The sequence below is a fragment of the Cardiocondyla obscurior genome, unplaced genomic scaffold, assembly GCF_019399895.1.
Source record: "Cardiocondyla obscurior isolate alpha-2009 unplaced genomic scaffold, Cobs3.1 scaffold33_214576_698314, whole genome shotgun sequence".
NCBI classification, from domain to species: Eukaryota; Metazoa; Arthropoda; class Insecta; order Hymenoptera; family Formicidae; genus Cardiocondyla; species Cardiocondyla obscurior.
Window position 1 is genome coordinate 113,339 of NW_027228790.1, and position 13,940 is coordinate 127,278.

At 36.9% G+C, this 13,940-nt stretch overlaps 1 protein-coding gene across 1 annotated transcript; it reads right to left on the minus strand.

Moving 5' to 3' along the window:
- Positions 1-750: 750 nt before the first annotated feature.
- LOC139112638 (zinc finger protein 862-like) lies at positions 751-1,998 on the minus strand. Its single transcript, XM_070673718.1, has one exon. It carries the CDS (start codon positions 1,996-1,998, stop codon positions 751-753), a length of 1,248 nt encoding a protein of 415 aa, XP_070529819.1.
- Between the last annotated feature and the right edge of the window lie 11,942 nt (positions 1,999-13,940).

Genomic DNA, 13,940 nt, shown 5'->3' on the forward strand with positions numbered 1-13,940 from the left:
GTTACGGTGACTAAGACGAGTGCTCGCATCGTGCGAGCCGCGTGAATCGCGGGCACCAAGATGCATGTTTTTTTACAGGCTGTATGTTAAAATATGATATGGTCTTCCGCACTACCCAGGAGGTGCCACTTACAGTGCGTTAGGTTTTTTAACGTGGACCTTCGCCAGTAGCCATATCATACCACATTTCTGAATTGTCCAACACGCAAAATGTCCGACAAACTTAATATTAAATTGTTAATAAATAAACTGTCCAACACGCAAAGTGTCCGACAAACTTAATATTGAATTGATAAAAAAAAAACTGTCCAACACGCAAAGTGTCCGACAAATTTAATTTTAAATTGATAATAAATAAACTGTCCAACACGCAAAGTGTCCGACAAACTTAATATTGAATTGATAAAAAAAAAACTGTCCAACACGCAAAGTGTCCGACAAATTTAATTTTAAATTGATATTAAATAAACTGTCCAACACGCAAAGTGTCCGACAAATTTAATTTTAAATTAATAATAAATAAACTGCCCAACACGCAAAGTGTCCGACAAACTTAATATTGAATTGATAATTATTAAACTTCTTTTTTTCATAAATAAATTATTTATAGCATTGTAGACGAGGAAGGACCAGCCATGTCACAATCATCTGCAGTATATAATGTTAGATGACTTTCTTGTTTTTTATGACATGTAGAATATAATTTGTCTATTGACATTAAAGATAAATGCTCTTCATTGATGTTAATATTTAAAGCGGTTCCTTTCTCGCTTTTAATGCTGACTTAAACACGCATAAAGCATTTACGTTTGCAGGTGTAAGTTTGTTTCGTTTTTTAGTTTTTATATCTGGTAAAATAGAAAAAATTCTTTCGGAATCGGCATTTGAATTTGGCAATGATCTAACAGCATTCAAGACAGACTTCAAATTAGGATATCGATGACTTTTTAAAATTATTTTCCACAATTCATCAAACTCTAATATTGCTAACAAATCTTTATCTGATTCTGAAAAATCTTTGTATAATGCAAACCACTCTTTCATCAAATCTTTTTCATCAAAGCATCCAAAGGTGCTCACCATATAAGAGACATCACGAAATGAACTTTCTCTATTACTATCGCGTAAAGCCGTATTAAATTCAAAAACTTTTAATTTTGATAAAAAGGCATCACGTATTGGCAGCCTTTTACAAATGTTTTGTGCAGCTGTTACGTAAAATTGCAAACAATCTCGTCGAATGTTTGCAACAACGTCTGCATGTCCTTCCGTAATTAAATTATTTAGATATATTTGACATTCTTCTCCTAAATATATTTCATTTATTGAAATTTGATTTTCTGTTTTATCAAACTCTGGCATATCAATTTCTTTTAAACTGCTTAATAGCTCAGGTTTTAAGAAATTTCTACAAATGCCACATAAAAATTCTAAAGATTTTCTGTTTAATACTTGGATTTTTGTTTCTAGGCTTTGGAAAAAGAGATTAAAAGAATTAAAATGATACAAAATATGTTTTAAAAATAATAGGTAAGCTTTTGTATCAGGTTTTTGCATTATAGAAAGTATATATTCTCCAGATTTTGTTTTTTCATTTACTACTATTTCAGTTAAAAACAGAAATAGAGTATTCCAGTACTCAAGAAGTCGTTGAATACTTGAATACCGAGAAAGCCATCGTGTATTTGACAACTTTAAAATTTTACGGTTTGTTTCCTGAAAACTTATAGCAAATTCTTCAAAAATAGCCGAACGTTTCGGACTACTGTTGATAAAAGTTGCTACTTTTTTAACAAATTCTTCGCAATGTTCTAGAATTTTACTACATGCATTATGTGCAATTAAAGCTGCGGAATGGCACGGGCATGAAAATGTTAATAATTTATGACAAAACTTTTGAAGTTTTGTTTTAAAAGATGAATATTTGCCCACCATAACATGTGCATTGTCGCATGACATAGCAATTATATTTTGAAATGGAATTTGCAATTTCCACATTTTATTTAAAAATGCATCAAATAATTTTTCCGCGCTACTATTTTTTGCGTCAATATTTATTAATTTTACTTATTGCGAACGACTATCTAACGTTTCAGGATCAACATACCGCACAAAAAACGTCATCCATTTCTGATTCGAAACGTCTGATGTTTCATCTACAAAAATTGAAAATTTATTTTTTTGTAATATGTCAACTACACGATTTGTTTCTATCGGACAATAAACGTTAGAAATAATTCCTATACATTTTATTCGATTTATTGTCATTCCTTTTATTATTTTAAAATCTTTTCCTATTTCTTTAAACAATGTTTGAATATCTTGTGCCGTTTCAAATAAAATATTTTTTTCAGCAATAAATGCAGCATATCGAATTTCTGCTGCCTTCTTTTCATCATCAAACGGCATTGGTGATTCCACGTTCATATTTTTGTCACACATATCATTTATATCTGTTTTTTTCTATTTTCATTGTTAATATGTACTTCGGATTCTGCATGACGATAAATATTCGATAATTTAGCCGCCATATATATTTCACAAAATGTACAAAAACATAATTTTTTATTATGTGATACTTCGCGCAACCATGGTTTAAATATTTCAATATCTAACCATTGTTGTCGGAATGTTTGCCGTGCCCCGTAACTAATATTTTTCTCGTTTGCGTCATTTTTTGTTTCAAAATCGGTTTTATTAATTTTCTCATTATGACACGCAGAATCCGCATGTCGTGATACACATGTATTGCACGAAAAATCTTTTTTACAAATAATACAATGATATAAACTATCATCTGAAAGAACTTTTCGTATCCAAGATTTATAGCGATCATCAGAAAGCCAAGCTTCAACAAAGCTTCGCTTAGTTTTCTTTTTCAATAAATCGCAAAATTTTAATGTTTTATAAATTATAAATATTAGATACGAAGAAATAAAAAATAAATTGAAAAGACTTACAATCTGTTGCAGCTTTCTGTAATAATTATTTCTCACAAAAACTATTACAACTGAGCAAATAAACTGTCAATATATACTAATTTAACTGTAGAAGTACTTTCAGTATATATAATAATTTTTTATTTATCGTTTCTGCTCGCGGTCACGAAGCGCTCGTAGCTTAGGGCAAAACAAATGTATTGTATATAATCGCTTACAAAGTTATAAACAAGCAGTAGACGTCTAAAAGCGAGTAAAGATGAGCGAAAATCCTCGTAAGTAATATACATAATTGTTATTTTTTTTGTAATTCATTATCTATTTTCAAGTTTTCAAAAATATTGTAAAATTAATACTTTTTCATTTTTTAGAAAATAGTGCATTAGAGCGGCTCGTAGAGGTAGAGCGTCAGATAACTGCTCTTTTAGACCAGCATAAGCAGTTGCAGGACCAACTGCAACAACAGCCGCAGCCGCATCCGCAGCCGCAGCCGCAGCAGAAGCAGCAAAGTAATAACAATATTTAAATTCATATTTATTATTTATATTTAGTATATACTTATTTTTTTATTTATACATTTTAGAAAAACGAAAAAGAGGTTACGCGGCCGGACGTTCGCGAGGAACTTTTTGGAGAGGCCGGGGCGGCATGCGAGGCCGGGGTGGCATGCGAGACCGAGGCGGCATGCGAGGCCGGGGCGGCCAAAAAATTTATCAATTTTTTTTTAATTAATAAAATAAAAATTTAAATAATATTGCCGCTCTTCTTTTTCATTTACTCCCGTAAAAAATTATCCTTCCTACATATAGTATACGCATTCTGTCGGACACTTTGCGTGTTAGACAGTTTATTAACAATTTAATATTAAGTTTATCGGACACTTTGCGTGTTGGACAATTCAGAAATGTGGTATGATATGGCTACTGGCGAAGGTCCACATTAAAAAACCTAACGCACTGTAATTGGCACCTCCTGGGTAGTGCGGAAGACCACATCATATTCTAATATACAGCCTGTAAAAAAACATGCATCTTGGTGCCCGCGATTCACGCGGCTCGCACGATGCGAGCACTCATCTTATTGTTCGTCACCGTAACTCGAAGGCTACGACTCGTCGCCTACGAATCGTAGCTGCCTCGGTGCGACGAAGACGGAACATATACATATATATCTGTCCTCTTCTGAAAGCCGAGCAAAGCCGAGCGAGGCCGAACGAAGCGCGCTCACCGACAAAACGCTGGCGTGTGTGCGTGTTTCCCCACTCCAGCAACATCGATGTTGCTCGGAGCTAAAATTCCCATCACTGGTCCTACCCTTTCCAGGGGCAAAGATACTGACAAAAAACAAAAAAAAAATTTTTGAAAATTTGATTACGTGACGTCGTGCGGTGACGTCAGCAGATGCCCACGTGACAATTTTTAGCGTTTTACCCTCTCCAGAGGCGAAGATATTGACGAAAAACGAAAAGAAAATTTTTGAAAATTTGACCATGTGACGTCGTGCGGTAACGTCAGCAGATGCCCACGTGATTATTTTTAGCGTCCTACCTTCTCCAGGGGCGGAGATATTAACAAAAAACAAAAAAGAAGTTTTTGAAAATTTGACCACGTGACGTCGTGCGGTGACGTCAGCAGATGCCCACGTGATCATTTTTAACGTTTTACCCTCTCCAAAAACGAAAATATTGACGAAAAACGAAAAAAAATTTTTGAAAATCTGACCACGTGACGTCGTGCGGTGACGTCAGCAGATGCCCACGTGACAATTTTTAGCGTTTTACCCCCTCCAGAGGCGAAGATATTGACGAAAAACGAAAAAAAAATTTTTGAAAATTTGACCACGTGACGTCGTGCGGTGACGTCAGCAGATGCTCACGTAACTATTTTTAGCGTCCTACCCCCTCCAGGGGCGGAGATATTAACGAAAAACAAAAAAGAAGTTTTTGAAAATTTGACCACGTGACGTCGTGCGGTGACGTCAGCAGATGCCCAGGTGACTATTCTTAGCGTTCTACTTTCTCCAGGGGCAAAAATATTGACGAAAAACAAAAAAAAAATTTTTGAAAATCTGACCACGTGACGTGCGGTGACGTCAGCAGATGCCCACGTGACCATTTTCAGCGTCCCACCCTTTTCAGGGGCGGAGATGTTGACAAAAAACGAAAAAGAAATTTTTGAAAATCTGACTACGTGACGTCGTGCGGTGACGTCAGCAGATGCCCACGTAACCATTTTTATAGTCCTATTTTTTTCAAAGGCGAAAATATTGACAAAAAACGAAAAAAAAATTTTTGAAAATCTGACCACGTGACGTCGTGCGGTGACGTCAACAGATGCCCACGTAACAATTTTCAGCGTTCTATTTTCACCAGAAGCAGAGATATTGACAAAAAACAATAAAAAAATTTTTCAAAATCTGGAAACGTATCATTGTGCGGTGACGTCAGCTGATGCCCACGTGACCATTTTTGACGACCTATTTTTTTCAGAGGCGAAGATATTGACAAAAAACGAAAAAAAAATTTTTGAAAATCTGACCACGTGACGTCGTGCGGTAACGTCAGCCGATGCCCACGTGACCATTTTTAGCGTCCTACTTTCTCCAAAGGCGGAGATATTAACAAAAAACAAAAGAAAAGTTTTTGAAAATTTGACCACGTGACGTCGTGCGGTGACGTCAGCAGATGCCCAAGTGACCATTTTTAGCGTCCTACTTTCTCCAAAGGCGGAAATATTAACAAAAAACGAAAAAGAAATTTTTGAAAATCTGACCACGTGAAGTCGTGCGGTGACGTCAGCAGATGCCCACGTGACCATTTTAAGCGTCCTACTTCCTCCAGGGGCGGAGATATTAACGAAAAACAAAAAAAAAATTTTTGAAAATCTGACCACGTGACGTCGTGCGGTGACGTCAGCAGATGTCCACGTGACCATTTTTAGCGTCCTACCCGTTCCAGAGGCAAAAATATTGACGAAAAACAAAAATAAAATTTTTGAAAATCTGACCACGTGACGTCGTGCAGTGACGTCAGCAGATGCCCACGTAACCATTTTTAGCGTCTTACCTTCTTCAAGGGCGAAGATATTGACGAAAAACGAAAGAAAAATTTTTGAAAATCTGACCACGTGACGTCGTGCGGTGACGGCAGCAGATGCCCACGTGACCATTTTTGACGTCCTATTTTTTCCAAAAACAAAGATATTGACGAAAAACAAAAAAAAAATTTTTGAAAATCTAACCACGTGACGTCGTGCGGTGACGTCAGCAGATGTTCACGTGACCATTTTTAGCGTCCTACCCCCTCCAAAGACGAAGATATTGACGAAAAACGAAAAAGACATTTTTGAAAATCTGACCACGTGACGTCGTGCGGTGACGTCAGCAGATGCCCACGTGACCATTTTTAGCGTCCTACCCGTTCCAGAAGCAAAGATATTGACGAAAAACAAAAAAAAAATTTTTGAAAATCTGACCACGTGACGTCGTGCAGTGACGTCAGCACATGCCCACGTGATCAATTTTAGCGTTCTACTCTCACCAAGAGCAAAGATATTAACGAAAAACAAAAAATTAAATTTTAAAAAACTGGCAACGTATTATCGCGCGGTGACGTCTTCAGATGCCCACATAACTATTATCAGCGTTCAACTCTTACCAAAAACGAAAATATTCACAAAAAACATAAAATAAAATTTTGAAAATTTGACAACGTAGCATCGTGCGGTGACGTCACCAAATGTTCACGTGACCATTTTCAGCGTTCTACTTTTACCAGGGGTTGAGATATTGACGAAAAACGAAAAAACAATTTTTGAAGTTCTAACAACGTAGCATCGTGCGGTGACGTCAGCACATGCCCACGTGACAATTTTCAGCGTTCTACTTTCACCAGGAACAAAAATATTGACAAAAAACGAAAAAAAAAATATTTAAAAATTTGGCAACGTAGCACCGTGAGGTGACGTCAGCAGATGTCCACGTGACTATTTTTAGCGTTCTACTTCCACCGAGAGCAAAAAAATTAACGAAAATCGAAAAACAATTTTTGAAGTTTTAGCAACGTAGCATCGTGTGGTGACGTCAGCAGATGCCCACGTGACTATTTTCAGTGTTCTACTACACCAGGAACAAAAATATTGACAAAAACAAAAATAATTTTTTTAAAGTTTGAACAACGTAGCATCGTGCGGTGACGTCAGCACATGCCCACGTGACAATTTTCAGCGTTCTACTTCCACCAGGAACAAAAATATTGACAAAAGACAGAAATAATTTTTTTGAAATTTTAACAACGTAGCATCGTGCGGTGACGTCAGCAGATGTTCACGTGACCATTTTCAGCGTTCTACCTTCACCAGAAGCAGAGATATTGACAACAAACGAAATGAAAATATTTTAAAATCTGGCAACGAATCATCGTTCGGTGACGTCAGCAGATTCCCAAATGACTATTTTTAGCGTTTTACTTTAACCAGGAACAAAGATATTAACGAAAAACAAATAAACAATTTTTAAAGTTCTAACAACGTAGCATCGTGCGGTGACGTCAGCACATGCCCACGTGACAATTTTCAGCGTTCTACTTCCACCAGGAACAAAAATATTGACAAAAAACAAAAAAAAATATTTAAAAATTTGGCAACGTAGCACCGTGAGGTGACGTCAGCAGATGTCCACGTGACTATTTTCAGCGTTCTACTTCCACTAAGAGCAAAGAAATTAACGAAAATCGAAAAAACAATTTTTGAAGTTTTAGCAACGTAGCATCGCGCGGTGACGTCAGCAGATGACCACTTAACTATTATCAGCGATCTACTCTTACCAGGAACGAATATATTAACAAAAAACATAAAATAAAATTTTAAAAATTTGACAACGTAACATCGTGCGGTGACGTCAGCACATGCCCACGTGACAATTTTCAGCGTTTTACTTCCACCAGGAACAAAAATATTGACAAAAAACGAAAATAATTTTTTTAAAATTTTAACAACATAGCATCGTGCGGTAAAGTCTGCACATGTTCATGTGATTATTTTCTGCGTTCTACACCCACTAGGAACAAAGATATTGACAAAAAAAAGAAAAATTTTTGAAAATTTGGCAACGTAGCATCGTGCGGTGACGTCAGCAAATGCCCACTTGACCATTTTCAGCGTTCTATCCCCACCAAGAGCAAAGATATTAACGAAAAACAAAAAATTAAATTTTAAAAAACTGGCAACGTATTATCGCGCGGTGACGTCAGCAGATGCCCACTTAACTATTATCAGCGTTCTACTCTTACCAGGAACAAAAATATTAACAAAAAACATAAAAAAAAATTTTGAAAATTTGACAACGTAACATCGTGCGGTGACGTCACCAAATGTTCACGTGACCATTTGCAGCGTTCTACTTTTACCAGGGGTTGAGATATTGACGAAAAACGAAGAAACAATTTTTGAAGTTCTAACAACGTAGCATCGTGCGGTGACGTCAGCAGATGTCCACGTGACTAATTTCAGCGTTCTACTTCCATCAAGAGCAAAGAAATTAACGAAAATCAAAAAACAATTTTTGAAGTTTTAGCAACGAAGCATCGCGCGGTGACGTCAGCAGATGCCCACTTAACTATTATCAGCGTTCTAGTCTTACCAGAAACGAAAATATTAACAAAAAACATAAAATAAAATTTTGAAAATTTGACAACGTAGCATCGTGCGGTGACGTCACCAAATGTTCACGTGACCATTTTCAGCGTTTTACTTTTACCAAGGGTTGAGATATTGACGAAAAACGAATAAACAATTTTTGAAGTTCTAACAACGTAGCATCGTGCGGTGACGTCAGCACATACCCACGTGACAATTTTCAGAGTTCAACTTTCACCAGGAACAAAAATATTGACAAAAAACGAAAAAAAAATATTTAAAAATTTGGCAACGTAGCACCGTGAGGTGACGTCAGCAGATGTCCACGTGACTATTTTTAGCGTTCTACTTCCACCAAGAGCAAAGAAATTAACGAAAATCGAAAAAACAATTTTTGAAGTTTTAGCAACGTAGCATCGTGTGGTGACGTCAGCAGATGCCCACGTGACTATTTTCAGTGTTCTACTACACCAGGAACAAAAATATTGACAAAAACAAAAATAATTTTTTTAAAGTTTGAACAACGTAGCATCGTGCGGTGACGTCAGCACATGCCCACGTGACAATTTTCAGCGTTCTACTTCCACCAGGAACAAAAATATTGACAAAAACAGAAATAATTTTTTGAAATTTTAACAACGTAGCATCGTGCGGTGAAGTCTGCACATGTTCATGTGACCATTTTCAGCGTTCTACTTCCACCAAAAACAAAAATATTGACAATAAACAAAAAAAAAATTTTTGAAGTTTTAACAACGTAGAATCGTGTGGTGACGTCAGCAGATGCTCACGTGAAGATTTTCAGTGTTCTACTACACCAGAAACGAAAATATTGACAAAAACAAAAATAATTTCTTTAAAGTTTGAACAACGTAGCATCGTGCAGTGACGTCAGCACATGCCCACGTGATCAATTTTAGCGTTCTACCCTCACCAAGAGCAAAGATATTAACGAAAAACAAAAAATTAAATTTTAAAAAACTGGCAACGTATTATCGCGCGGTGACGTCTTCAGATGCCCACATAACTATTATCAGCGTTCAACTCTTACCAAAAACGAAAATATTCACAAAAAACATAAAATAAAATTTTGAAAATTTGACAACGTAGCATCGTGCGGTGACGTCACCAGATGCTTACGTGACCATTTTCAGCGTTCTACTTTTACCAGGGGTTGAGATAATGACGAAAAACAAAAAAAAATTTTATTTATTCTAACAACGTAGCATCGTGCGGTGACGTCAGCAGATGTCCACGTGACTAATTTCAGCGTTCTACTTCCATCAAGAGCAAAGAAATTAACGAAAATCAAAAAAACAATTTTTGAAGTTTTAGCAACGAAGCATCGCGCGGTGACGTCAGCAGATGCCCACTTAACTATTATCAGCGTTCTAGTCTTACCAGGAACGAAAATATTAACAAAAAACATAAAATAAAATTGTGAAAATTTGACAACGTAGCATCGTGCGGTGACGTCACCAAATGTTCACGTGACCATTTTCAGCGTTCTACTTTTACCAAGGGTTGAGATATTGACGAAAAACGAATAAACAATTTTTGAAGTTCTAACAACGTAGCATCGTGCGGTGACGTCAGCACATGCCCACGTGACAATTTTCAGCGTTCTACTTTCACCAGGAACAAAAATATTGACAAAAAACGAAAAAAAAAATATTTAAAAATTTGGCAACGTAGCACCGTGAGGTGACGTCAGCAGATGTCCACGTGACTATTTTTAGCGTTCTACTTCCACCGAGAGCAAAAAAATTAACGAAAATCGAAAAACAATTTTTGAAGTTTTAGCAACGTAGCATCGTGTGGTGACGTCAGCAGATGCCCACGTGACTATTTTCAGTGTTCTACTACACCAGGAACAAAAATATTGACAAAAACAAAAATAATTTTTTTAAAGTTTGAACAACGTAGCATCGTGCGGTGACGTCAGCACATGCCCACGTGACAATTTTCAGCGTTCTACTTCCACCAGGAACAAAAATATTGACAAAAGACAGAAATAATTTTTTTGAAATTTTAACAACGTAGCATCGTGCGGTGAAGTCTGCACATGTTCATGTGACCGTTTTCAGCGTTCTACTTCCACCAAAAACAAAAATATTGACAATAAACAAAAAAAAAATTTTTGAAGTTTTAACAACGTAGAATCGTGTGGTGACGTCAGCAGATGCTCACGTGAAGATTTTCAGTGTTCTACTACACCAGAAACGAAAATATTGACAAAAACAAAAATAATTTCTTTAAAGTTTGAACAACGTAGCATCGTGCAGTGACGTCAGCACATGCCCACGTGATCAATTTTAGCGTTCTACCCTCACCAAGAGCAAAGATATTAACGAAAAACAAAAAATTAAATTTTAAAAAACTGGCAACGTATTATCGCGCGGTGACGTTTTCAGATGCCCACATAACTATTATCAGCGTTCAACTCTTACCAAAAACGAAAATATTCACAAAAAACATAAAATAAAATTTTGAAAATTTGACAACGTAGCATCGTGCGGTGACGTCACCAGATGCTTACGTGACCATTTTCAGCGTTCTACTTTTACCAGGAGTTGAGATAATGACGAAAAACAAAAAAAAATTTTTTTTAATCTAACAACGTAGCATCGTGCGGTGACGTCAGCAGATGCCCACGTGATCATTTTTAGCGTTCTATTTTCACCAGAAACAAAGATATTGTCAAAAAACAAAAAAAAAATTTTAGAAAATCTAGCAACGTATGATAACGTGGTGACGTTAGCAGATGCCCACGTGATTATTTTCAGCGTTCTACTTTCACCAGGGGTTGAGATATTAACGAAAAACGAAAATAAAATTTTATTTAATCTAACAACGTAGCATCGTGCGGTGACGTTAGCAGATGCCCACGTGACTAATTTCAACGTTCTACTTTTACCAAAAACAAAAATATTGACGAAAAACAAAAAATAAAATTTTGAAAATCTGGCAACGTAGCATTGTGCGCAACTAAAAATTGATGCATACGGGACTAGTCGGAACTTTCTTTTTTTACCAGCAAACGAGAAATGGCCGAAAAACGAAAAAAAATATTTTTGAAATTTGGCAACATAGCATTGTGCGGCATTTAAAAAAGATGCATACGGGCCCATTCCGAGCCTTCTATTTTCACCAGCAGCCGAGATATGGCCGAAAAACGAAAAAAAATATTTTACAAATTTGGCAACTTAGCATTGTGCGGCATTTAAAAAAGATGCATACGGGCCTATTACGAGCCTTCTATTTTTACCAGCAGCCGAAATATGGCCAAAAAAAAAAAAATATTTTTGAAATTTTGCAACGTAGCATTGTGCGCAACTAAAAATTGATGCATACGGGACTATTCCGAACTTTCTATTTTCACCAGCAGACGAAAAATGGCCAAAAAACAAAAAAAAATATTTTTGAAATTTGGCAACATAGCATTGTGCGGCATTTAAAGGTGATGCATTCGGGCCCATTCCGAGCCTTCTATTTTCACCAGCAGCCGAGATATGGCGAAAAAACAAAAAAAAATATTTTTAAAATTATGCAACATAGCATTGTGCGTCATTTAAAATAGATGCATTCGGGCCTATTCCGAATCTTTTATTTTCATCAGAAGCCGAGATTTGGCCAAAAAACGAAAAGAAATATTTTTGAAATTTTGCAACGTAGCATTGAGCGCGATTAAAAATAGATGCATACGAGCCTGTTCCGAGCTTTCTACTTTCACCAGCAGCCGAAATATGGCCAAAAAACGAAAATAAATATTTTTGAAATTTTACAACGTAGCATTGTGCTGCAATAAAAGGAGATGCATACGGGCCTATTCCGAGCCTTATATTTTCACCAGCAGCCGAGATATGGCCAAAAAACAAAAAAAAATATTTTTGAAAATTGGCAACAGCATTGTGCGCAACTAAAATTTGATGCATACGGGCCTATTCCAAGCCTTCAATTTTCACCAGCAGCCGAGATATGGCCAAAAAACAAACAAAAATATTTTTAAAATTTGGCAACATAGCATTGTGCGGCATTCAAAATAGATGCATTCGAGTTTATTCCGAGCCTTTAATTTTCATCAAAAAACGAGATATGGCCAAAAAACGACAAAAAATATTTCTTTAATTTTGCAAAGTAGCATTGTGCGCAACTAAAAATAGATGCATACGGGCCTGTTCCGAGCCTTCTACTTTCACCAGTATCCGAAATATGGCCAAAAAACGGAAAAAAATATTTTTTTAATTTGGCAACGTAGCATTGTGCGGCACTTAACGGAAATGCACACGGGCTTATTCGAGCTTTTTACTTTCACCAGTAGCTGAGATATGGCCAAAAAACAAAAAAATATTTTTGAAATCTGGCATAGTAGCATTGTGCGGCACTTAAATAATATGCATACGGACCTATTCCGAGCTTTCTACCTTCACCAGTAGCCGAGACATGGCCAAAGAACGTAAATTAAAACTTTTGATTTACGGCACCGTGGCATTGTGCGGCACTTAAGAGATGTGCATACGGGTTTATTCCGAGCTCTCTACTTTCACCAGTAGCAGAGATATGGCCAAAAAACAAAAAATAATATTTTTAAAATCTGGCAACATAGCATTGTGCGGCACTTAAAGGAGATGCATACGAGTTTATTCCAAGTTTTCTACTTTCACCAGTAGCCGAGATGTAGCCAAAAAACAAAAAAAAATTTTTTTTAATTTGGCAACGTAGCATTGTGCGAAATTTGAAAAAGGTGCATACGAGCTTATTCCGAGCTCTTTACTTTCACCAGTAGCAGAGATATGGCCAAAAAAACAAAAAATAATATTTTTTAAATCTGGCAACGTAGCATTGTGCGGCACTTAACGGAGATGCACACTGGTTTATTCCGAGCTTTCTGCCTTCACCAGTAGTTGAGATATGACCAAAAAGCAAAAAAGATTGTAAATGTATACTGAGCGGTTCTGGATCATTACGTGTTAGTGTATCCGTGTGACTTATGGCGAGGGGTAATGATGTCACGCGGGAAGGGGGGTGTTAACGGTTCTGGGCCCGTGAGACCTAGGGCATGGGGTAATGACGTCATGCGGGGAGGGGGTGGGTATTTATTAATCGCCTCTGTGTCGGCGATTCTAGGAACGAATTGTTTAGAAAATAATAACAACATCGAAACTCTGAAATGCAATATTATTTTTAAAAATGTCGTCGCGCAGCGGCATGTTTATGCGGCATCGCGACTTTCAAAGGAGTCGCGATTTTTTCAAAGGAGTCGCGATTTTTTCAAAAGGATCGTGTGGCGTGGCGGCAACAACGGGCGGCGACGGCGGCGGCGGATCGCAAGGTATCGCGCTCATCGTTCCCTCTCGCTCGCACTCGT